Raw genomic sequence first — 25,480 nt, 5'->3', positions numbered from 1 at the left:
AAAAGAAATCTAATAACAAAATCCTCGGTGCTGCTCTGCAGAGGAGCCGAATCCAGAGCATTCAGCACATTCCTGCCATGGATGTGTGCAGCTCCACCTTGGGCCAAAATACACACAGATCAGTAGGGCAAGATTTTATTTGTGCAACATCACTGCCTTGGGAGTGTTGGCCAAAGGAACAGAGCTTCGATGTGTCTGGAATACATCTGAAGGTGTCTAAGTGACATAAATCCTGGTAGGCAGCAGTAATTCCCAAAACAGAGCAGTGACATCACCTCAGGAGCAGAGAACACGCTGACTGGCTGCAGAAAAGCTGAAATTCAGAGTTTTTTCAGTGAAGTGTTGAAAGTGGGCAGTCTGATACCTGGGATTTCAGGTGCATGCTTTGCTCAAAGCATGATGTGTGAAGATACAGCTGAGGAAAGCTGAACAAGCCTACAATGCCTGGTTGTTTTATTTTTTTTAGGTGACCATAATTTTCCTGAAAAATGCATTTCCCCCTCCTTTTAAAGGCAAACAAAACCTTTCATGAATGGTAGGACAATGAAAAGCACCATAACTCTGTAAGCCCAATACCACCTATCCTTTGGAGTTGTTCTGGAGTCAAAGCTGTTTGTGGTCAATTAGCAAGCCACACAATCTAATTGCAGGTTTAAAAAACAAAAAAATCTCCTGCAGAATTTTAACTCCTGGCAGTGATATTCCACCCTTCCTGTTTTCCAAAAGATAGCCCTGATTTTGTTTTTTGCCTAAATGAACTGATGACTCAGCAGGCATTTCCAGTTCCATCTCTAATATCGGGGCATTTCCATTTTCAGTTTCTGTCTGGAACTGAATAAAGGGTGAACAACAAAAAGAGATTTGAAAATTACTAAAAAAAGCTCTGTGTAAATGCACTCACTTCCAGCCCCAAGGACTTTGCTGTCTGAGCAGGAGTTAAAGGTGTAAATTCCTTCAAATTCTCTAAAATCCCACATAACTAAGACAGCACTTACCTCCACTTAGGATAATGACAGCTATAAATATTGCCAGGTCACTGTCATCTAATTCCAGTGCATTGAACTTCACAGCAAACTCAAACTTGGGCTCCATAAAGTCACAGAAAGGTTTCCTCAGGCTCTTCAGGAACTCCCGCGTCATGAACCCTTGTCCATCGGATATGAGAACCCCATCCTTATTCATCAGAGAGGCCAGCAGGGTGTAGATGATCTCATGGACCCCGTACTTCAGCAGAGTCACTTGGTCGTTGAGGTCGAGGTTGACAAAGCCCGGGATGTTCTTGGCGAACTCGGTGATCTCCTGCACGGCCTCCACGGAGCGGAACTGGCAGCGCTGGAAGATGCGGATGGCCACCTCCTTGTTCTCCTCCTGCAGGGGGGACACGTGCTTGCACTTGATCTGGTCTTCTCCCATCATCAAAGAGTTCATGTCATAAATAACGAAGGGCTGGAAACAAAGGGAAATTCCAGTTACTCCCAAATGTCCTCCCCGCAAGCATCAGGCTCCTGAGGAACCCCAAGAGATCTCAGCAGCAGCCCCTCAGACATCTCTGAGGAACCTGTCAAATATTCCCCAAAGAGTTAAATTGTCCTGAAAAACCTGTCAAGGGTTTCCAAATAGTTGAATTTTCCTAGAGGAACCTAAAGAGTTGCCCAAAGAGTTAAATTGTGCTGAGGAACCTAGAGGATTCCCAAATAGTTAAATTGTCCTGTGGAACCTGTCAAGGGCTCCCCAAAGAGTTAAATTGTCCTGAGGAACCCATCAAGCACTGCTCAAAGAGTTAAATTATCCTAAACCTATAAAAACAAATATCCCCACAATGTTAAAATGATTTACAGAAAGGCCAAGTAAAGGGGGGAAGGAGCAGTATTTTAAAGTATCCAGAGTTTTGCCTTTTCCTTTGCTTGTTTGCATTTTGTTTTATAGAATGCTTTGCTTGTTTGCTTTTTGTTTCATAGAATGTAATTCCAGAATCCAAAGTTTGGAATGTTGAACAAAAGGTTTAAATGATACTACCTTTACCTGAATTATAACAGCTTTTATAAAAGAGAATCTAATGAGTGGAAAGGAACCTTTTTTTTTTTTTTTTTTTTTTGGTAGAAAGACAAAGAATATTCTCATTTTGATTACTTTATTTACTTTCATGTTCCTTTCATGTTCTATCCTAGGAAACACTGCAAATAATATCAACTTTATGGTATTGATTAACAGATAAATGTAGCCTTTTGCTGTTAATTCCTGTAAAAATAACAACATTAGGATATGTTTAAACCCACTCAGCTTGTCTTTGGGAAAGAAAAAACAAATACCATGCTACAAACCACAATTCAGAACACAAAAATGAGGCTGACTGTGAAATAAACTCAACTGGAACAAATCAATTTTGAAAGCAGCTTAGCAAAAGTAGTGCCAGAATACTTGTATTAGGATCTGGAAACAATCTCTTCCAGAATATGCAAAAGAAGCTCCTTGGTTTAAAGAAGTGGTTATGTGAGGATTTCTCAAGTTCATTTGAAGAATCTTCCCTTCAGAGGATTTATGGCTGAATAGTTCATTGCTGCACTGAACAAATCTCACTGATAGGAATAGGTGTGTTAACATACTTGATCAATTAATTAAAATACAAGGGATTATACTCCAACAATCAGACTAAAGAAATAATTTTTTAAATGGAGGGTCATTTATGATTGCAGATTGAAATAGGGTTTTATGTTTACAGCTCCAGACCATGACATTCCTGGAGGGACAGTGTGAGGGATGAAATTATTTTCCCACTTGCACTGAGGATTTCAGTGTGAAACTGAAACAACAAACATGCTGCACTGAGAAAAGCCAGGAGAGCAGGAATTTTTCAGGTAATGACATTTTGGCAGCAGCAAAGCCATTAAATACATATCTGCACATATGGATATGCACACACATGGAATAGTGGAGCAAAAGGATTGCAGCAGATGCTTTCAAAATGCATATTTTTCTTCTAGTGGGCAATTTCTATCTGTTCTTTCTAGTGGGAGCACCAAGTACAAGAAAAAGTCATTATTAGTCCATGCCCACCTGCTTTAGAAAGCTGATATTACACCACTGGCCTATCCATGATAGATTATAATTAAGAAAGAGTTCAAAACAGCCAAAGATTTTTTAATATAAAGATTCAGATGAACTTGAGAGCAGAATCTGATGTCAAATGAGCTCTGTATATCCCAGGAGATGATGAAGAACTCATTCCAGTTTTGATACACTCACTTGCCTATGCAAACAGTTTAAATTAATTCAGATCATACAGCAACTAAAAAATAACATGAATTTAAACCATGCCCATAGTAAACAGTTTGATGCTCCAGAGCACAAAATCCATTCATAAAACATGAAATTGTAACCATTAAATACTCAGTGTCACTCTTGCAGTGGTATCTTCAAGAAAGACTTGAAAACTGTCAGCACTGAAAAGCTGGCTTCTGTCTACTGTTTTATTGCTGTTTCTAATGTGCCAAAGTTTAAAAACTCCCAAAAAGAAAGGAGAATTAATTGATGCAATTATACATTTACTGGGTGAGAATAGCAGTGGTGGAACTTTCAGGCACGAGTAGGTTGCACATCAGTTTCTGCAGAATAAATAAACTTAGCTAATTCAAACTTTATGCTGAAAAGTTATTCACGTTGTTAGTGCCCACCACATCTTTTATGTGAGGGGTCAACCAATTTCCGGACAACATTAAAATTATTATTTTAATTGTCTTTAAGGAAAGGAAGAAATACCTTTTTGGAGCCCAAAATACCTCTGAGTAATTGAAATTAAGGAAAATAAAATACACTGTTGTAATCCTGACAATAAAATTTATGCCAATGATAGAAAATAAATCAAGCTAAGAGTTATAAGTTGTGGAAAACTATTTTGTTCTTTAGGTATTAAAATACTGTTACCAACATGATCAGATATTATTTATGCTCCTCTCACTGATACAGAAGATTATTCTGCATTGCAAATGAAGTTTCCAAGGCAATCCACAAAAACCCACTTATCACTAGTCCTTACTTTTCCAAGATTTTCCTGTCCATTCTCCTAAAATTCCAACTGCACCAACTCAGGGCACTGCTGTGATCTGGGATAACCCAGAGAAAACAGGAATTCATCAGAGCTTCATAAGAACGAGCATCACATAAGAATGTGCTGGGGCTGGAACCATTTGCCACTTAGGAAAAGGAATATTCCTCAGGGAACAGCAATTCCTGACAGCTGGAGAGGCACCTTAAACAGATAGTGTGGGAGATAACCTCTGGGCAAGGAGAGGGAAAACGGGAAGAGAGGATCAGGGAATACAAAAAGGTTAAGGTGACCTTCAAATTCTTGTCCTGGTTTCAAGTATTTTATTAGGTGAACTTGGAGTTTTTTCAAATAATGTTTACTTATCCTATCTAAAAACATTTCCTGTGTTTCAGAGACAGCTTGAAATGTGTAACTGCCAACAGCAAAGTGGTTTTTTTTAATTTTTTTTTTAGGTTCAGTGTTTTGTAGTTTTGTTTTTTTTTTTTTTTTTTTTTTTTTTTTTTAAGAGCTGCCTTGTCAGCTCTGTGAACCATTTACTCAGAAAAAAGGAAGAAACAGAAAGAAGAGGGAACTGACTGATTTGTCTGTCGTCTTTCCTGTCAGGATGGCCCTCGCCTTGGCTTTGGTCAGAGGGAAGGACTTGATGTAGGAGTCGTAGAGGTGCTTGGCCAGCGCGCGCAGGTCGGCGGACTCGGGGTTCAGCTGCTCGATGTCGCTGGAGATCTCCGCCAGCAGCTTCTCCTTCTCCGCCTGGGGCATCCGCCCGAACCTGATGGCTGAGAACACCACAAGAGTTACAAAACCCCACATTTCAGTGGCCTTTCTGCCACCTTTCTGCCCCTGCCGCTGCTCCTCAAGAAGCACATTTGAGTTTTCGTCGCCTTTTGGCGCCGGTGCCTCAGCGGGGTTAGGCAAGCAAGGAGCGAGGGTTTTCTGCATTTAGTCAAAACAGCTGGAGAGCTTGAAAGAAATGTAAACAAACAAATTCACCGAAGAAATCATCTCTGTGCCCATTATCATACCTTGCTTAGAAATACAAACCCCCTGGTTCTACCTCCAATCTACATAAAATGCAAAGAATATTTAAGATATTAAAGTTCTGTTGGCTCAGGGTGGGAACCACAGTTGAGCCTTGTATTGTTCTGGGCAAATCACCACATGGATCTGAGATTCTTCATTTGTTTAGAAACAAAATCCTCACATGCCTTGCAGGAAGGAATTCCTAAATAATTCAGCAGAATTTAACATAGCAAGTGCTATAAAATGTTACCATCAGAATGAAGGAATGGGGAAGGAGGTTGTACAGGGAATAAAAAGCTGGAAAAGGCTGAGTTGCTCGTGGCACCTCGATGTATATGCAGTATTGAAAAACCAGGAAATGGTTCTACCTCATCAGATGAGCTCAAAATTGCTCAGATCTCCTCTGCACCTCCTCCTTTTCCATCCTGTGCTTCCTAAGCAAGACTATCCATGTGGGGACTGACTGGGGAATGTTTCAAATGAGCCATCAAAATCAAGACTGATTTATCACATGATATTTCAGTAAACAGAATTTATTTTGTTTTATGAAAACAGAACAGAACAAAAGAGCATCCAAACAAGAAACGGAAGGAAGAAATCAAGGTCTGCATTTTGGCCCTAGGGGGAAATAGAAATATTATGAATATTTTTTCAGTGATTAGTGTGTTCCTTGGATAAAGGAAAAGTGCTGCTAAGATCATATATAGATGATTTTACTGGGAATGTTTATTTTGGAAACAGGCAGCCACTTTTCTGTGAGTTTGCTGCAATGTGTTGATGGGCAAACAGGACATTTTATTCCAAGAATAAATAATTATGTCACAACACATCCCCCCCTCTCCATTTTTCCTATATTATATTTATTGATCAGTTGTCTAATTTGATGGCTGTAGAAACAAAGTTGTTTATTTTTATGACTGAACTCCTCTTTCAGCAATCTCAGTCTGGGAGCGAGATGTGCTGGATATTTCAGAATCACTTGGGTGTCCTTGATATTAAGTTATTAAATATCCTTGATATTAAATTAGACTGAACACCAGCAGGAAATGATTCTGCTGTGGGCCTGCCCCTGAGAGCTGAGGTTTGCAAAAGCAGATTCACAGCCTGGAATCCCACTGGCAGAAGACTCCATTCCATCAAAAGAAAAGGTGATCAGGACTCAAATGTATTTTAAATATCACATTTCATTATAAAGTATATTTTAATTATTAACATTCTTTAACAAGGAGGGTTGTGAATCAAGAATTCCTATCTTACCATTTCATAGCCATAGGATTTATTTTTCCATAGAATAAATTATTCTAATTGTATTTGGAATATACTTTTTTGGTGAGATATCAGATGCAGCAGATTCTGTTCAATGTTTATTAGCATTGCAGGCAAAATCTGGAGCAAAATCAATTCTGTGGGACTAGCATAGCAGTTTCCTTCTGTAAAAATCCTTGTCACTGTCATTTTCAGGGGGCTGAGACAAAAACCAGGGAGAGCTCAGGCAGCGAGAGGTTGATGGGAGGAATTGGGAAAGGGGGATTTTGGATGGGAGCAGAAGGAGGGGCTGATGATGATGATGCCAGTTCCAAAGGTCAGGCTGGAAAAGGAGAGCCTGGGGAGGGATCAGCAGGGCTGGGAAAAGCCTGGGAGAGCTCTGGAAGCCCAGCTGGCTGAGGGGATTCAGGTGGCAGCTTCTCTCCCCACAGTCCCAGACTCTGCAGGTCTGGGCAGGAGCCTGCAGCTGGAGCCTGGATTTCTCTCTTTCCTTGGGCAGTTCCTGCTTTTCCTTGAATTCCAGCATTCCCCAAATGTCAGGAGCAGAAAGCCAACAGTGAACACAGTCAGTTCCTCGTGCTGCATTCTGTCCTTTCCGTGGAAGAACTACGGTATTTATCCTCACCCCAGGTTTTACCTCTTGGAGAAGTTAAATGTAAAAAAAGATGGTTGTTTATAGACTCTTCTGTGGGGCACTGCTCTTCTGATTGTCTGGATTATTTCTGGGCATAGAGGAGACCCCAAATAGCCCATCAATGCAGTTTGTTACACTAGAAATCAGAAGGTAAAGCCAGGCTGGATACCCGTCTGATTTCAGTGGAGATGTGCCCAGATTGAGCAATCCCCTGCTCCCAGAGCTGATGATAAAGACATTGCCATGTGTTCTTTTTATCCCATTGCAGTAGCTGAGTTCATACCAGCAGCACATTTAGCAGAAGAGAACAAAATAAATGACATTTCAAAACAAAAGAACCAAGCTTCTGCCCAGTGGCACTTGAGAACCCATTCTGCACCACTCAGGGTTAAGCCCAGAGCAGCGCTGTGGCTAGAGAAGGAAAGGAAAACAATATTCCAAGCATGAGAACACCACTGTCTTTTTTAACCTTTAGCCAAGTGGTATGGAGCATTTCTACGTGAAAAAATGTGGCTGTAGCTGCTGAGTGTCTCCCTGCAGTCCCCCTTTTGTCCTGATCATTTTGCAATAATACATCCACACAAGACTGGAGCCCTCAGGCACAAATAACCCACATTCTGCCTCAAAGCATTTAAAATTCTGCTAATTTCCCTACCCGAGTGGCTGAAGTGGAATCTGGAGATGCAACATTAAAATGTGTCTCAGTGTCATTGGTGAAACCCCCTGGTTCCACCTCCAGTCTACATGCAATGTAAGATAATTTAAGATATCAAAGTTCTGTGGCTGAGGGTGGGAACATGGGTAGGAACACATCCAGTGTTGCATTTCTTTATGTTTCTGGGTCCTTAAAAGTGAAATTCAGCTTTTTTTGATAAATTAGTTTATAAATTATGAAGGAATGAGGGTGTTTTGTGCAAGGCAATGTACCCAGAGGGGACAAAATAAAAAGGCAAGTGTAGAAGGCAATGTTTGAATAGAAACACTGAGTCCTTGTTGGGAGAACTCCTGGTTGGAGCAAAGGAAAATGTTCCTTGGAGCCCTGGGGCAAATGGCTTTGACCTTTTTCTGCCTCCCTTGAATCTAGAACTTTTGGTGCCACAGCTTCTGCCTGGGAAGTGGCTAAAGAGGGAAAAATGCAGGTGAACTGTGAATTTTAAAGCTGTTCTAGATGTTGTAAGGCAGAGAGAATGGTCTGGGCCATCCCTTCCTGATGGAACTGCCCATGGATCCCACAGACACAAATGGGAGCTGTGCTGCCAGGTCAGGGGAGAACTTGGCATGCACCTTGAAAATAATAATAAAAAATCTTCCTGAATTACTATAAAAATACCCACAGTAGCATTTCAAAATTAGATTTATTTTTAAGTGTTACTGTTGCATCCCAGGAATTTGAAAACCATATTTTCTATTAGCAAAACATTTCCCAGACCAATTTACATTCAGTGCATGTATTAACTTTGCAAACCACAATCCAGCTTTCCTCTTGGGGACAGCACACTCATTTTTTATATTGAAAATAATGAAAGTTCTAAAAAAACCACAGAGAAATTATTTTCCCAGTCATGTTTGCAATTCTTTACCCCTAGAATTACATAAGTCTCTATGTTATGACATTTAATTCCTGTTTTTACTCAGCTTTGCCAAAGCAAGGCAACAAAGAATCTTCATTATGTCCTTCTGCCCAAACATTCATAAGTATTTCCACATGAATTGCTCTGGTAACTTTAAAGTTCAGAGGGATTTTCTCCTAGAGCAGGATTGTGATATTCTTCATGCCATTACTTATGGTAAAGAAGGCAACCACAGATGGGGTGCCCTAGGAAGGAGGAGGATGGGGATTTTTAAAATTGAACAATTCATGAAAATCAATGTTTTCATTTCAAGTTTGTTGTGTTTCAGTATGAGAAGTGCTAACTCAGTGATGCCAACAGCCCTTGGTAAGTGACCTGTGCAGCAAATTCCAGTTGGTGTTATTCACAAAGCTTCAGATTCTCTAATCTATATTTCATAATCAAGTTTTTGGCTTCCAGGAAAGGCATCTTGAGCTCCAGCAAGAAAAAGGGTCTGGTCAGAAAATGAGACAGTGAAGACAAAAAGAGCAATTACACAAGGGATATATTCAGGAGGAACTCCCAATGAGCAGGAAAGATGGAGAGTAAAACCATGTTTTTTGATGGAGAGTAAAATCATCTTGCACTATGTATTAAAGCAAGAAAAGCAACTGATCTGATTTTGATGTGAAAGCAATCTTAAATCACAGAGAGGCTCCTAAATCAGGGCAATCTCTCTGACCCGTATGTCTAAACTGAAGGTGTGGGCATTCCAGCAGCACTTCCAGCAGCTGTGCTGATGTCCCACATTCTTTTCCAGATGAAGCTCTGCTGGTTCAAAGTCCCCTGCACTCACCATTGTGTGACATCCCAACAGCCAGGCACTTCTGGAACCTGCAGTACTGACATTTGTTCCTGCTCTTCTTGTGGATGCGGCAGTTCAGATCGCACCTGTCGTAAATCAGCTTCAACCGGATGGTCCTTCGGAAAAAGCCCTGCAGGGAACAGGGAAAACAGGGACAAGGTGGAACCAGGGAGCTGCCAGTGCATCCTGGCCCTGCTCCCCCCACCCAGAGATGGATTTCCAAAGGAAGCACAGCTCCTGTCACCATCCTGTCTGCTCCTGTTCATCCTCTGACCTGGTGTGTCCAACTCCATTCAATAGAGGGATGAAATTCCCAGAAAGCTGGAGAAGCTTTAGGGAGTCAGTGGGGTTTAAAGGACATTAGGGATGGAATTTAAGGGCACAACTCCAAAGGAAGCAAAGTTCCATTTGTCATGGACAAATGGACAATTATCACGAACCAAGCGTGACATTTTCAAAATTTAAACTTCACTACGAATGCAGAAAATTAGTTGTAAAATATGATAAACCAAAAATTCTGCCAACAGCAGTTCAGTTTCTCATAAATGAAAATGGTTGTGGGTTATTTCTCTTTTTACAGTTTAAAGATGCTTTTTTGGATCAGTCATAATTAATTAATAAAGTTTATCCAGAGTTATCTCCCTTTTTTCCCTCGTAAAAATTATTTTTTCCTCACAGGGAATAATAACAGTAAAAGCATGATGCCAACTTTTATTTATATAATTAACTGTAATTTAAGTAATGTACTTTGTACTTATTGCTTTATGTGTGTTCCTAATTCACTAAGAATTTTATTTAAGGTCTGGATGGGTTCTTTCCTTTTAGTTATTTTCCTCAAGATACTGACAATGGAGAAGATGGGGATTTCACATTAAACTCTAATGTTTTTCTTTGAATTCAAAGAAATATTAATAATTTAATTCTCCGACATTTCTTCCCTCATTCTTGAGGACTGCAATTTTTACACCAAGCATTTGTCCTTTACATGTTATAAACACTAAATATCACTGACATAAAAATAAGTTGGGTTTTAAAGCAGCAAGCACATTCCTCAATACCATCAGACTTCTCTGTAGTCACCTAAAATGTGTTAAATGGGTTAAAAAATTCGAATTAATCAGAATAACAGAGCCTGAATTTTAATTTCTCAAAGCTTTGGAGTTGGGCATGAGTTTGGTGCATTATAGGAATTCAGACTTTCTGCACATGACGCCCAAGACAGCAGGAATGAAATATGCTTGCATGATTGAAAGAGGGGGAAAAAACACACAAAAAATTTGAATAGATCAATACCACCAACAACAAAAAAGCAAGCTTTTAAAAAGCAAGCAAGGTTTTAAAAAACAAAGTTTTAAAAAAAAGCAAGGTTTAAAAAAAGCAAGGTTTTAAAAAACTCCTGCTTATTAACCCATAAATTATATGCAGGAAAACTGATGCAAATACCTAAAACTTTTTTTTTTTTTTTTAGATAAAGCGCAAAGGTGTGATTTTACCAAGTGATGACTGAGATGAAAACAGTGTCAAATGCTAATCAAGGTGCTTTTTTGGAGCTCACCTTGCAGCCCTCGCAGGCGTGCACGCCGTAGTGGAAGCCGGAGGCTTTGTCGCCGCACACGCGGCACTCGATGGCCATCAGCGAGTTGGACGCCTCCTCGTGAGCTTTGCTGTACAGCTGAACCTTCTCTGAGAAATAGGGTGGGGAAGGAGGCTCCAGCTTGATGGCACCTGTGCACAGGGGAGAGGTGAGTGGTAAACTCCAGCTGAATTAATGAAGGAGTGATGCCTTGTGCAGGCTGCCCTAGAACAGAGGCTGGATGGAGTTACAGAATAAAGCAGGGATTGATTCAAAGGATCTCCTCCATGGATCCACCTTGGGCAGCACAGGAGCCCAGCCAGGGCTGCCCCCAAGATGAACCAAAACGGTCCCAAAATGCACGAGCGCTCACGGGGTCTCTCCCTAGGATCGGTTCTGTTCCATTTGCATATTGGAGTTAATTGTCCAATTAATTGTCCAATTGTCCAATAAAGTCCCATCCTGCTTGTTTTTCTCTCTCCAGCCCACGCTGTTTGTGCTCTTGGGCTGAGATTTGGATCATTTGTCCTTGGTGCCCAGCTGGAGCAGGAATTGTTTTGTCTCCCTGCTCTGTGCAGAGCTCACCATCCCCTCATATGAAGCCCAGACCCACACACTAAAGCATCACAGAATGTGAAAAATAGAAAAGCTCAAACCTGAGGCACCAGAAGCAGTGAGGAATAAGCACAAGGCATCCCAGTGATGCTGGGCTGGGCTGGCCAGGTCTGCTCCCCAGCAAAGCCAGCAGCAGAGCAGGGCTGCAGAAGCAGCTGGAGCTGCATTGCAGTGGCTGCAAAAGCTGGAAGGGGCAGGTTGTGCTGGACAAAGGGTGTTACAGATCCAGCTTTCAGCTCGGTACTGTGCAATGCTTTCAATATGGATACTAAAAATTAATGTATGGAGAACTCAGACTTTACTCGGTCTCCACCTGGTTTATTCCTTCAAGGTGTTGAAAACTCCTACAGGGAGAAGGGCTGGAGTGTCTAATCTAGTTTAAAACATATTCAAGTTTCCAATAGAGCTATATATTCAACAATATATTATTCAATAATAATACATTATTATACATAATAGTATTATATATTATTATATAATATATAGTAGATTATTGTATTATTATATTATTGAATAAATATTCTAGAATCTATAATATATATGCATAGAGGATAAAATAATATTGGATATTTCCAGAAATTTAGCTCTCTCCTGGGGAAACTGTTCAACTTTGGGAGCAGTTTAGAGATAAATTTTCTCTTCTGAAAGTTTCTAATTAAGAGAGCAATTTCTAATATTGAATGGTCTCAAACAAGTAAATATGATGTCTTTAAATCAATCATCACTGGTCATAGAAGAGAGCTGTGACATTTGAAAGTTACATTACATCAGGGTTGATGTAACAGAGTATTAAAGAAGGTGAATATTTTTATTTTTCCAGATTGGCTGCACTTAACAAACTAGAAAGATTTCTTCCTATATAAATTGGCAAGAAATTATCAAAGTAAAGATGAGGAAGAATTTATGCCATCTAAACTTTGCTGCACTCTTTAAAACTACTTGGCATTAAAGTGTTATGGATATTTCTAATTAAACAGAAGAAAAGTAAATGACTGGTGGAAAAATGTCCATTCATTTATTACAGTAGTAGTGCAGAGACACACAGCTCCTGCTTCACTGTACCACCCAAATTAAACACCACAATTTCCCCAGCAAGAATTCCCTGAAAGAGTTCTTGTACAGATCACTACAAATAAAAGTGAGGTCAAATCTAAGCAGAAGTGGATCCTCAAAAGAGTTCCAGGCACAGCAACCTCACATTCCCACTCTGAGTAGGAATGAAGTGACAGTTTATTTAGGAATAGGTCACTTCCTTTCTTAAAAGGAGGGTTTAGTGTAATTTTTCAGTGTAAATTGTAAAGAGCAGCATGTTTCACAGCAGGTAAATCATCCAGGAGCTGCGATGGAGTTGTGACAATGCTGTGCCTCAGATGTAGCCAATACTTCTACTCCATCCCTTTCTGAGGCTGTTTGGAATTGAAAAGCTGCACATATTAATAATTCAAATTATGCTCTGTACCCTGAGCATTCTTCAACATCAGGGAGTTTATTCTGCACTGTGTGCCCTGAGCTCAAAGGAAAAGCTGCACACAAGGTGCAGGAGTAGGAGACAGCAGAGGGGTTCAAGTGTCCACTAAAATGTAATTTTGGATACTTTATTGTACCTGTCCTAAACTCCAGCTGCTGCTCTGGCAGGGTGAAGGTCTGCTATGAGCACTTTCCCTTTTCTATCTGCCCTGCAAGAACATCTCTGCTGACACAGGAGATGTGAATTCTAAAGCCATTTGCTGCTAGCACACATTCCAGGGAATGAAAGCAACATGGACACGAGGGAAACACTTCAGAAAAAGGCAGAGCTTACTTTGGCAATCCTGGAGCTTGATATCATATTTATAATCCAGGCCTGACTGGTCAGCTCTGGCAAGGGGAAGATCTTCATAGTGCGGGGAGGAAATGCTGGAGAAGTCAACGGTGGTGAAGGGCTTGATGTCAAAGGAATGTGTGTGATCATCCATGGCTGACAGATCCACGGGGCTGATTCCAAAATTCAGGGGCCAAAACGGCATTTCTGTGTCAACCATTGTAATTCCTGCAAACACCAACAAGAAAATGACATTTTAGGATGTTTATCTCCAATCTGCTCAGCCCCAAGCTGAGCTCCAAGGGTCCCATGTTCACAGGCTTGAGATAAAAACTATAACTGCATCTCTCCATAGCATGCATATCAATAAAATTAGAAGTCTTCCACAAATAAGTCTCATTTTTGCAAAGGCTAAGTACCATTCTTCCCAAGTGCCTGAAAATCTCAAGGGTTTTTATATTAAGAAAAAAACCCAAAGTAGCTGGTATTAAATAGTGGTGGTTTTCCTCCAAATAACCAGAAATATTTGAAAATTGTGCTCGCTCGAGTTTGCCAAAAGTTTAATCCCAGTCTTGAACCCAAGGATCAAGGAAATGTAAGTTATGACTTTTCAAATTCCATATATATGAAAGCAGAAAACAAATAAGAAACTTCTATCTGCAAAAATCTTCTGCAAGCTGAGCGAATTTAGATTGAGATATGATTTGTTTTTCCAAGTCCTCTTTTGACAAATAGCTGAACCAACATCCTTGATTTAGATATATTTCAACTATTAAAAAGTTTGTAAGTTATAGCAAGTGAACCAAAATCCTTGATTTAGACAGATTTCAACTATGAAAAAGTTTGTAAGTTACAGCAAGTGCAAAGGCTATTTTATAACCAGTGTCTGTGTTTAATTTTCCACTATTTATAAAAAGAACATTCTACCCTAAAAATAGAAGAGATGTTTCAGAACTAAAATAGCTTGGTCACTTTGGCTGTTTAATTTGGACTTTAAACCCAATCAAGTGAGTGGCCTTTAACCTCCAGATAACAGAAACTTTGATTTGATCTGCTTTGAATCAAAACTACTCTGTCACACAGCCAGAAGTGCTGTTGCAAAATAAAGATATTGGAGCAGAGGTGCTCCGGAGTTTGGAGCTCACCTGTTCTTGACAGGTAAGTGAGGCTGTGCCTGCCCTCCCCATCAGCTCTGCTAAATGCCAGTGCCCAGAAATGGTTGCATTTTGCCTTTGCTCAGGAATGGCACCAGAATTCCTCCCACTTTTAGGACTTGCAGCACAACCCTGCAGTTCTTCTGCCTTGATCTTGACAACAAAGGCTGCAAGGGATCTTCTAAATTCTTGTATTTGAGAGGAGAGATTCTCACTGCAGTGGGAACAAAGAGGTGCTGCTGCAATCCCGCTGGATGGGATATCAGGGATATGTCCTTAATGAAAGGAGGGAAACAAGAGGGTTTCTAATTGCCACAAGTGGCAAATCCCTGGGGAAAATCCATGACAGCTTGTCAGAGCACCTTGGTGTTGTGTGTTATCTCCCAAATGGTCAAGTTTCAAGTGCAGGGCTCAAACCATGGGCTGTGCCCAGGCTGCCCAGGGAATGGTGACATTCCCAATGCTGCCAGAGCTCCAGGAGCCCCAAGGGATGCCCAAGGTGGGATTGTTGGGGTGGCTGGGCAGGACCAGGAGCTGCACTGGATGATCCTTGGGGGTCCCTTCAGCTCAGAAGATTCCCTGATTTGATATTTTCTGAGCACAAAGTGAAATCCCTGGCTATGAACACTGGGAAATGTCTTCCCAAGACAGATTTCCCAACGAAACAAAAAGGGAAGTCCTTCTTAAGAGCCCATTTCTTGTAATGGCCAGACTCATCTTTAAAAAATACAGAAATCAAGAGACATTTTAAACTGGTTTATATTCCTTTAGACAAAAGACACCAAGGATTACTTTCTGCTGGAGCTCTGCCTCAGGGGTGAAGGATGGCTACAGGCACAGCCCAGGTTCATCCCAGGAATTCCCAGGTTGCTGTGTGGACAAGGAGTAACTGCAGGAAACCAAATCATCAAAGGGCAGGAGGACCCACAGCCACAGCTGCCCCTGCACAGACACCTCCCTGCTCTGAGGCAGCTCCTGGAGAGCTTCAGGCAAGGACAAGCTGGGGCCACTCTCTGAGGAGAGGTGAACTCCACCACCTGCCCCTGATCAAAAATGAATAGTTTTCCTGCACTCTCCACCAAACCTCTGAAAAACATTTTCACAACCTGGAGACCTCATCACTTTGTCTTTTCAAGTTCAAAAGCTCCAGTTCCAAACCCCTGTGGGCTGAACAGCAATGTAGAGCTGAGCTGGGTTTCACTTCACTTCACTCAGCCCTTGGCTGGGATGCTCTGGAGAAGTCCATGATGTGTAACATGAGTAATTCTGTGACACTCCTGCATCATTACAACCCAGAGTGTGCAGGAACTTCCCTGGGTACAGATATCTCACAGCTTGGACAAACTCAGATAAGCAGGTGAGTCCAGAGGTCTGGCTTGGCACACACAAGCTCCAAAATCTAAGGGCTTGTAGTAATTCCTTATCAGAAATCTCGTTTCCCAGTCAGCACAGCCAAATCATTTCAGCAAAGTCTACCAAAAAATGCCAGAGTGGTTTTGTGGTAAAAGCATTTCTAGCCCAGAAGTGTGATGGTTTCGATTTTTGTTATGTTTCAGAAGGAACAAAATAAAATTAAATAATTAATGAGTAACCTGTTAAGCATCACTGAATAGAAGGGATTTGGTTCCATGCATGCTCTTTTTTCCCTGCTAGTTGTTTTTATCTCTGTGTCTGTCCAAATCACACACATGCTCTGTATGCTGAGAACAGAGGAAACACAAATGACAAGATCACACTGAAGAGAAGACCAGGGAAATGTGGCTGGACCTATCAGCTGCTGCAGGTCACTGAGTAATTCTGCTTTCTCCTCTTCCTCTTTCTGCTCTAAGGTAATAAAATCTGTAGCCAGCAACCATTTACAAATCTTTAGTCAAAAGCCCATAAACTCCACCTCTTCTACAGGTTAACATCCCATGACTCAAGATCCCACAGTAATATTGTTCACAAGCATTTCTGAATGATGAGAACTTCCAGGTTTGCTCAGGTTTTGGGTACAAAACACAAAGCATCTTGATACAGTTTTAAAGATCCAATCTTCACATATGATTTAAGCAAATTATGGGTATCTTGTTCAATTTAACAAAATTTCCTATGACAATAGAAACAACGAATTTCAATTTTCAGATGAATTTGTTTTAGAGATACTAAAATGAAGGAAACATTTTCCATGCTATTTTTATTCTTGCATTATTGAAAACCAAAATGTGAAGACTGTTCCCATGTTTAATGATTATTTTACAAATACTTCTATTTTGCATGTAGCTTTACTTGATTTTCGCTGTGTACTTTGTCTTTTTTCCTCCCCAGGAAAGAGGAATAGCAACATTTCCCTCTGGAAAAGAGAAAATCGACTAATTGTAGTCTTCTCATGGCGTTAAAAGACCCAAAAACCAACAACCAAGATTAAAAAAATCCAATGGACAAGTCCAATGAACAGACTAGAGAATGCTTTTAAAAATCACAGCTGCTTGTGTGACATCCAGGTAACAGATCTGTAAGTGTTTCTCTGATTTAGAAGATTTTCATCTGCAAAAATCCTCCTCAGCCAGCAAGAGGCCATGCAGAACAGCAGCAGAGATGTTATTTGGCAAGTCAGATGGAGGAGCTTGGACATTTAATCCTCCAAAAGAGCAGGAGTGGAAGAGATAATGCTGCTGAGATAAAATTTAATTCAGAGATAGGGAGTTTGCTGAGTCCTTCACCCTCTTTAATCTCCTGTGGAGCTGCTCAGGGTCATGTGCAGGGAACCAGAGGCACTGAGCTCACCTGGCACAGCCACCCCTGGTCATTCTGCTGCTGATAGGCAGAAATCTCATCTCATCATCACCTCATCCCCTGGCTGATCTGCTCTCCAGTTCCTCAGACAGTTATTCCCTGCATTTCTCCTACTAGGAGAACATAAAATCTAACAGAGGAGATTGCCATGGTATGAAAAACATCCTGGATCACGAGCTGCTCTTTACCATAAACACTACCTGTGCTCAGGTAACCTGAAGGGCCTGTTGTGCTGCATTCTAGACACGCTCTTTCCAGACAAAACTACCAAAATATGACCCTACAGGTATTTAATGAAGCAACCAGAACGCCCCAACTGACGGGAGTTACAGAAAACAAGAAGACAAAAATAAATAGGTAAAGCCTCTCAGCTTTATTAAAATCCAGGAAGGTACAATGGCATGACATGGGCAGGAATAAATATGGACAAATTGATATGTGAACTAAATAATGCTATTTCTGTATAAGAAATACTGATTCATGGATCTGAAAAGCTCATGGGCAGGTAGGTCAGATTTAAAAAGAAAAGCACTTCAGAATCATGGGATTTTCGAAATCTGTAGGTTTTTCTTAATGCAGACAAATTTAACTGAATAGATTGAATTTCCACTCATGTATAAATGTGTCAGAGTTTGTCAAGTAAACTCATATGCAAGTCCTGCAGAACCTTATGGGACTTTTTCCAATTAATCTAATTAAGGCAGCTCAGACCCTCTGTGAAATAATATCTACAAAAGTTGGTTAAGATCACACAATCATCCTCAGCTTTCAGGAAAGATTTAGAGATGGTGAAAGGGCAGCTTGATAGCCCACAGATCCAATTTATTGATCTATTTGGAAGAATAACAACACATTTTATGTGTGCCTTGCAAAACCACAGTGATGGCAGCACATGTGCTGAACTGAAGACCTGCACTGATCTCTCAGAGGAGAAGGGCTCTGAAAAGGGAGCAGAGAGTCCTGTGATAATCCTCTGCATTCCCCTTTCAAAAACGGAGTGCTCTCGTTGCCTCTGACACAGAAATTCTGTGTGGCCGTGTGCCTTGCAAAACGACAGTGATGGCAGCACATGCGCTGAAGACCTGCACTGATCTCTCAGAGGAGAAGGGCTCTGAAAAGGGAGCAGAGAGTCCTGTGATAATCCTCTGCATTACCCTTTCAAAAACGGAGTGCTCTCGTTGCCTCTGACACAGAAATTCTGTGTGGCAATGGTCGAGCAGCTCAATTCTGCATTTTATCTGTGCTGGTCTCAGCTCCCAGATGTGAGGGACTACTGAACCTCAGGTTATTGAGTGAAAATCACATCTTACTGAATTTGTTTTTTCCTGGCCAGAACCCCCTCGGATTCCTGCCCCAGTTCTCTGTTTTTCCAGTGAAAGGACATTATCTTCCCTCCCTACCCTCCGTGCCCTGTGCTGCCCATAAAACATCTCTCCTCTTCAGCAGGTGTAGGATTACTCCACAGATTTTGAATATTCCTGCTAATGCCGGAGTACAGTGGAGCTCTAAGCTTGAAATCTTTACAAGACACCTTCCTCACTAATGAAAATTATATCTTTTTCACTAATAGCAACTGCCGCTAGAATGGACTTTATCTAACAGAAAACATTTGCATCAAGCAGAGATCATTTTGTTTCGGATTTACCAAACTCTGTGAATTTTTTTGTGTCCCAAATGATGACTCAAAGCTGTTGCCTATTGCTGTTTCACACATTCCCGGCCGGCAGATTCCCGATTTTCCCCCATTTCCCGGCACAGGACCCGAACCTCTCCGTGTCCTGTTGCTGCAGAGTCAGCAGAGGGAGCACAACCTAACTAAAAAAAACCCCTCTTTCCAAGAACTCTGCTGGCACAGCCAGTGATGCTCCTAAACAAACAAACAAACACAAAAAGGGTGGAGAAAGAGCCTCGGTGGCTGATGCCCCAAATTCTGAGTTTGACAAAATCAGAGCTCTGCCAACTGCAGCGGGAAAAGCAAAGGAACAACAACAACAACCCCCTATAAAGCCTCGCTTTAAAAACCCACTACAGAATTTTTACTATTTAAAAGGAGAGATATAAAGATTTTTTTTGTTTTGTTTTTATCCACGCACACACTCAAAACATTGTTGGAATGAAACAAAAAATATTTCAATGGTGTGATGATGAACAAACACACTGAACAGCAATATTGGTAGGATTAAAATAATTATCCACCACTCATTTCCCAAAGAAATCACACATTAGAAACCACTATGGATCTGGGAAAAGGGTCCAGGCTACTGAGAGGATAAGTCCTGTTAAATTTTTGATTGTAAATTTTGAAGCCACAGTGTTGCCCCCCTGTACCCAGCCCAAGCCAGGCATCCTCCTGGGGCACCACTGCCTCACCAGATCAGGGAATTTCCTTTTCAAGCATGACTTTATCAAAAACACTCACAGGAATGAAAACTGACCTCACTACGGGACAGAAGAAGCAAATTTTTATGAGTTTGTTTCAATTAAATAACTGCAAACAAAAGTTCCCCGTGCCTTAATTTAGCTGTGAAAACAAAGAAAATACCCAGTGTCTCTAGCAAATGTTGGGTGTCAAAACAGCTCCATAATAATAAGTAACTTAGTGAAAAAATGAGCTCACAAATGACCAATAATGGCATTTTTTGATTTTTTGCTAATGGCATAGGCGACTTTAAAAGCACTGCTGACTCCAAGCACATTTTCCTCTCTGTTCCTCAGGTCCAGCTTTGAAGCCATCTAAAAATGGCCCCAAAAAATTGACATGTCCGCCTGAAAACCCCCAAAAGAAGCCACACAGAGAATACACTTTGCAAAGAAGGGAATAAACACTCTGTGTTTATAATCAATAAAACCAGAGGAGAGGTCTAGAGCAAATGGCTTTGTCAGCCCAGGGCACACCTCAAGGGTTAATCACTGAGTAGGAGGGGCAGGAGCTGAGGAAAGAAAGGCTCCTCTCCCACCCACTGTCCAACCTGCAGAACCAGCACAGGCCCAAACTATGAGAGCAAAAGGAAAAGCAGCGACCTAGGGCTGAGAGGAATGTTCAAGGGTGCCAGCAAACCCAGAAACACCTGCAAACACTGCTGGGGATGGATGCTCATTGCTGCCCTATCTCCCATCTGACCACTGCTGGGTGCCTCAGAAATCAAACCAACACTGCTGGGGATGCTCATTGCTGCTCCATGTCCCAGTCTAACCAGTGCTGGATGGCTCAGAAATCAAACAAACACTGCTGGGGATAGTCAATTCTGCCCCATCTCCCAGTGTGACCAGGGCTGGGAGGCTTAGAAACCCCAGTGGTGCAAGGGCTGCAGAGCCCTGTGGCAGCCACATCCTTCAAAAAGCTAAATAAAAGGTAAAGGGGGAGGTAATCCATTCATCCTCTCAGCAAGGCTGCACAGTAAAACACCAGGAGAAACTGTATAAATCCAAACACTTGGAAAGGCCAAAAGAAAGCAACTCATAAATCAGTGGGAAATGTATTTTATTCCTATAGCTGAATTATAACTACAAGCTGTGCTCACTAAAAGCACAGTCCATAAAATTTACCACACTGTTTAAGAGGCAGTTGTTAATAGAAACAAGGAAGAAAAGCCCATTCAGGGAATAATAGAGCTGTTTAGTGTTAAATATATTTTCTATTCCATGGAATTCACACAAAATGGCCTGGGTTACTTGGAGTAGGAGCATTTTATACCCTTGCAGCAACATAAACCCTTGTAAATATAATTGCAAATGAGAAACAAGTTAAAAAATGCCACAGGCTACTCAGATATGCTACAAATTCTCCCATCCTATTTTAATTTGTTAAAGTAGGGTTTGTTGCATTCTGATACTGGATAGAGATCCACGAAACTTCAGGTTATTCCAGGGTATGAAAGAAACTGATGGCAAGGCTGCACTCAAGGAGCTTCAATAGAAATTGAGAATACTGAACAATGGGAAATTTCCGTATAAGAAATACTGATTTATGGATCTGAAAAACTCACAGGCAGGTAGCTCAGATTTAAAAGGAAAAACACTTCAAAATCATGGAGAACTTAACTACAAATTTTTGGAAGTGGCAGAGTTGGGCTCCTGGTGGTAAAATCTGACTGCAAGAGAAATAAAAGTGTTCTACTGGGGTGACAGCACTGGCAGAACAGGGAGATGAGGAGATAATTTCTGTTAAATCAGATTCAAAGTTTCTGGGAAAGGATCCTCAAACTGTTCTTAGAAATCCCTGAGCAGAGAAACTGCACTTTCCTAGTTCCAGTCATCCTTTGTGAGGCACCATGTGCTGAAACTAAAAGTGATTCTGAAGAAAGGCTTCTTTTCCAATGCCTTTTGTTTCAAAATGTCTTAAAAATTTCTCCCACTCTTCAAAATAGAGATGATTATTTATTTTCTTTGGGAAAAAAAAATAAGTACACCTAAAATGTATAGCATAAAAATCTGAAATATAAGGTATCATCTGGTTGGTTATATAAAATCAGAATAAACCTCTGTAGGATTTCAAGGGGCAAAGACCATAAATTGGCATTTACAAAGGTGCCTCAGTAGAAGTGAAATGTGGTTCCTGTTGGTTTGGAGGGATTTGAGGGAGGCAGGAACAAGCAGCATGTCCCCGACTTGTGCTGGCAGTATTGTAAAAGTGCCTCATTATATAAAATGTGGGCGTTGCTCTCTATGAATCATTGTGATTTAAAATAGGATCCTGATAGACAGGCAATGAATCACTTTGGATTTTGTAATCAGCAAGGGCTGACTTCTTGGGAGAGCCCTTTGCCCCCTTTGGCAAGCAGCTGAGGGAAGGTCTGCTCCAGCCCTGGAGGTGCCTCCCCAGGCTGAAGGAAGTCATTGATTCTAAAATATCCCCAAAAACGCCGTGTGGGACACAAGATAGCAGGGCTTTGTCAGCTGGAACAGCAGCACACAATTCAATTGATAAGAGTGTTAACATTCTCAGGCCCGTGCTTGGCTCCAAGGCTCAACATACTTTAATAATTGGCATTTATTTCTACTGGGCAGGCTTCGTATTGCTGGGTCTAGCAAAAGTTTTACCATCTACAAGGAATTAATGAATTCCAAAATACCGTATTTGCCATTAAATGTATTTTAAGAGCAAGAGACCAATCCAGAAGGTTCATCTGCACGAGTTGTGACTGTGCTTTCAGGAGTCAAACTTGCTTTGAAGTCAATAGAAAGTTTTCCAGCTTTGACAGAAATTCAGTGTTTGGGTCGAAATTGAGCAAAACACTCATTTTGAATATTGCATTGGTGTTAATGGCATCAAAACACCTGCCTGAAGTTAAGCACTTCTAAAACCTCAGTTTTGGCTAAGAAAGGACTTCTTTGGCTAAGATACATTATTAAATTACGTCTCCTACACACAGATAAATCAAGGTGTGTCGCAACACACATCCATAAGAAATTAGGGGCTCATAAAATGCCCTATTTCCTGTGTAAAAAGACTGCTCCAGTGGCAAGGCAGTGCCCAGAGTTAATAAAATAAACTCCCAGCACCACAAAGTCCCAGTGGCACTGTCAGCCAGCAGCCTGCTGATGTTTCAACAGGGAACAGCTCTGTCTGAAGCCTTAAAGTGCAGCACAAAAACATTTATGAAGTTTATCCTGTGCTCACACATGGTGTGTTGTGTGAAAATTTGATTTTCCAGGATTTCAGGTGGTGTGGCAGAGCACAAACCTGTGTGAGCACCACAGCCACTGACAGGACAATCTGCTGCTCCACTGCTTATCTGGTTTCATTAGGTCATTATCAGCTGTCTCTTAATGCAGTTTAATATACTAATAACAGACTCCATTCTTTGGAAATGGTGCTTGGCCAAGAATTAACAGCTGAGGTATCCATTTAGCATGGAATTTTAAATGGTTGTATTCCATTATGAAATTTGGAACACAAAGTTTGCATTTGTTTTTGAAATGTTAATAACTTTCATAATAAATGTTATGTGCACCATATCCAGTTAATCTTCTTTTAAAACACTGTAGATGTGATAAATTTGACACTAACCCTGAAGAATTTTTTGCAATTTTAATACTAAATAACCACATCAAGTTTTCTCAATCCATGTCGTAGTAGTAGGGAATTTAGGGATGCAGAATTCTGTTGGTAAGAAGCCTGGGATTCTTTCTTCTCCTCAGACTCTGTCATGTCAGTGCTTTTTAATGTTCACAAGACAGTAAACTTCAGTATTGTTTCCAAGAGATGAGCTAATGAGGCACACAACTGGACTGGGGTGAAATACACTCATTAATATCCTAAATGCAGTTCCCTGCCATGGCAGAACACTGAATACTCCCACAGGAAGAGGAGGAGGAGGAGGAGGAGGAGGAGGAAAAAAATGCCATATGAATTAATACTCATTCCTTGAATTAAATCCCACTTTTAAAGTTCTTCCTGGCAGTCAAACACACTGCAAATAATCCATAAAAATGCTTCTGTCCTATCAGGATGAGTAGTTTCCGTCACATTCTCATCTTCCCAACACTAAAAATGCAAAATATATTTGAATACAGCAAGACTGGAGGGAGGGCCCACGTGATTTGACTGAGTGCTGGGTTTTGGCAAAATATTTAATCTTGGACAATCACCAAGTTGTAAAAGTGAAAAGCACCATGTTGCAAAACTCATTCATGAATGTAAACATGCGGAGCATTTCTGCATTAAATACAGGGAGCTCAGTGAAACGGCAAAAACACTTTCCTATATAGAATTCTGTAGAATTTCTGTACATCCAGTGTAAAATATTCTCTGTGTGCCTCTGCAGCCACTCTGATGTCAGGATAATTCCAACACACCAAATCCTGAGAAAGCAGATAAACAGCACCAAAGAGGGCTGAGCATTCACCACTCTCCTCTTTTAGCTGCCCCCAAATTCATCATCTCACAAACAAATCACAAAGCATACACTACAATTTTGCTCACAGACTCTGGGATATTTGATAACTTGATTGTTTTGTTTTTAATTTAGTGGGGATCATCAGATTTTGTTTTTAACACACAGTTATTGAAGGGTATTTTCATTAGCATACTTTCCTAAGCTTGGAGGAGAAGCAGAGGTGACATCCCAACATTATTCTGACAAGACAAACACCAGGAAAGTAAAAAGGACCCCCAAAATTGACTATATCCAACATCAGGCTTTCTACCCTACACTGAGTAGGGTTAAATAATGTAATAATAAATACACATGATAAATAATGTAATAATTTATTACAATTAAATAATGTAATAATAAACACACATGAACTTTTGCACATCTATCATCTGTTGCACAAATGGATCTCTTTCATCTTTTAAATTAGAAAAAAAAAAATAACCTTCTCAACTGTATGAACTGCAAAGCATCCAACCTGCTCAGCCACTTTCCAGCACCAGAGCAATCCCTTGTCACCTGACTCCTGTACTTTTGACCCTCCAAAAATTTCCCAGCTGAAGCATGTTGACATGTTTTCACATGTGATTCAAGAGGGATTGCTCTCAATAGTGCTGGATGCTTATCACAGGTTTAGATCAATGTTGTCTGCCTCCCATGCGCTCCCTCTTTCTGAGCAGTCATTTTTCCAGGCAGCTTTCAAGCTCTCCTGAAGTCAAGGTGGCTTCAGGCCGGGAGTGTGGGCTGGGGCACAGGGAGGGTGAGCTGCTGTCACTGCAATTGCAACACTCTGAGGAGTATTTCATGCACACCAGGAAATTCATGTCGAGCTCTGCTCCAGATTTAAGTGACCTTGAACAGTTTTCACTTGTGAGCCTTCTGCTGGACTACAAGCTTCAAGAGAATCTTCCCCATTCTTCTTTTTTGGGGAGTCAGTATAAAATACAATATTAAGTAACATTGTGCTCAGTGTTTTGTTCCAGAAGAAAAAGAGGTGGGGAATTTCTGAAGGAAATTAAGCATTGAGGATTGTTATTAGAAATATTAATTTTAAAGCCTGTGTTTGACTAAATAATAGCAAACTGGGAGAAAGAATGCTAAAGCATCCACTATAAAAACTGGGAATTAAATTAGTACCAACACACCTCCTTTCGTATTTCTAGCTTTCAGCAAAAAAGAGAGGCATTTCATTAGTATTTTTCTGGTCTACATACTTCAGAAAAGCTTTGTGCAAACTGGTAGCTGAAACTATAGTAACTACTGAGCAGCGGAAAAAAAACCCCAAACAGCCTCAGATGCAGCACCCA

At 40.8% G+C, this 25,480-nt stretch overlaps 1 protein-coding gene across 1 annotated transcript in view; it reads right to left on the bottom strand.

The window, feature by feature from the left end:
* The window catches only part of PPARG (peroxisome proliferator activated receptor gamma), a 51,463-nt gene that overhangs the window by 6,253 nt on the left and 19,730 nt on the right, over window positions 1-25,480 (bottom strand). The window contains exons 2-6 of the mRNA XM_041459135.1: window positions 13,370-13,597; window positions 10,936-11,105; window positions 9,372-9,510; window positions 4,622-4,821; window positions 996-1,446 (exon numbers count right to left, since the gene is read on the bottom strand). Coding sequence (XP_041315069.1) covers window positions 996-1,446; window positions 4,622-4,821; window positions 9,372-9,510; window positions 10,936-11,105; window positions 13,370-13,589 — 1,180 coding nt within the window. The 5' untranslated portion in view covers window positions 13,590-13,597. The remainder of the gene's footprint in view (window positions 1-995; window positions 1,447-4,621; window positions 4,822-9,371; window positions 9,511-10,935; window positions 11,106-13,369; window positions 13,598-25,480) is intronic.

This window comes from Pyrgilauda ruficollis, unplaced genomic scaffold (assembly GCF_017590135.1).
Source record: "Pyrgilauda ruficollis isolate IOZ18807 unplaced genomic scaffold, ASM1759013v1 scaffold131, whole genome shotgun sequence".
Classification (NCBI taxonomy): Eukaryota; Metazoa; Chordata; class Aves; order Passeriformes; family Passeridae; genus Pyrgilauda; species Pyrgilauda ruficollis.
This window is presented reverse-complemented; position numbering and strand designations above follow the sequence as displayed.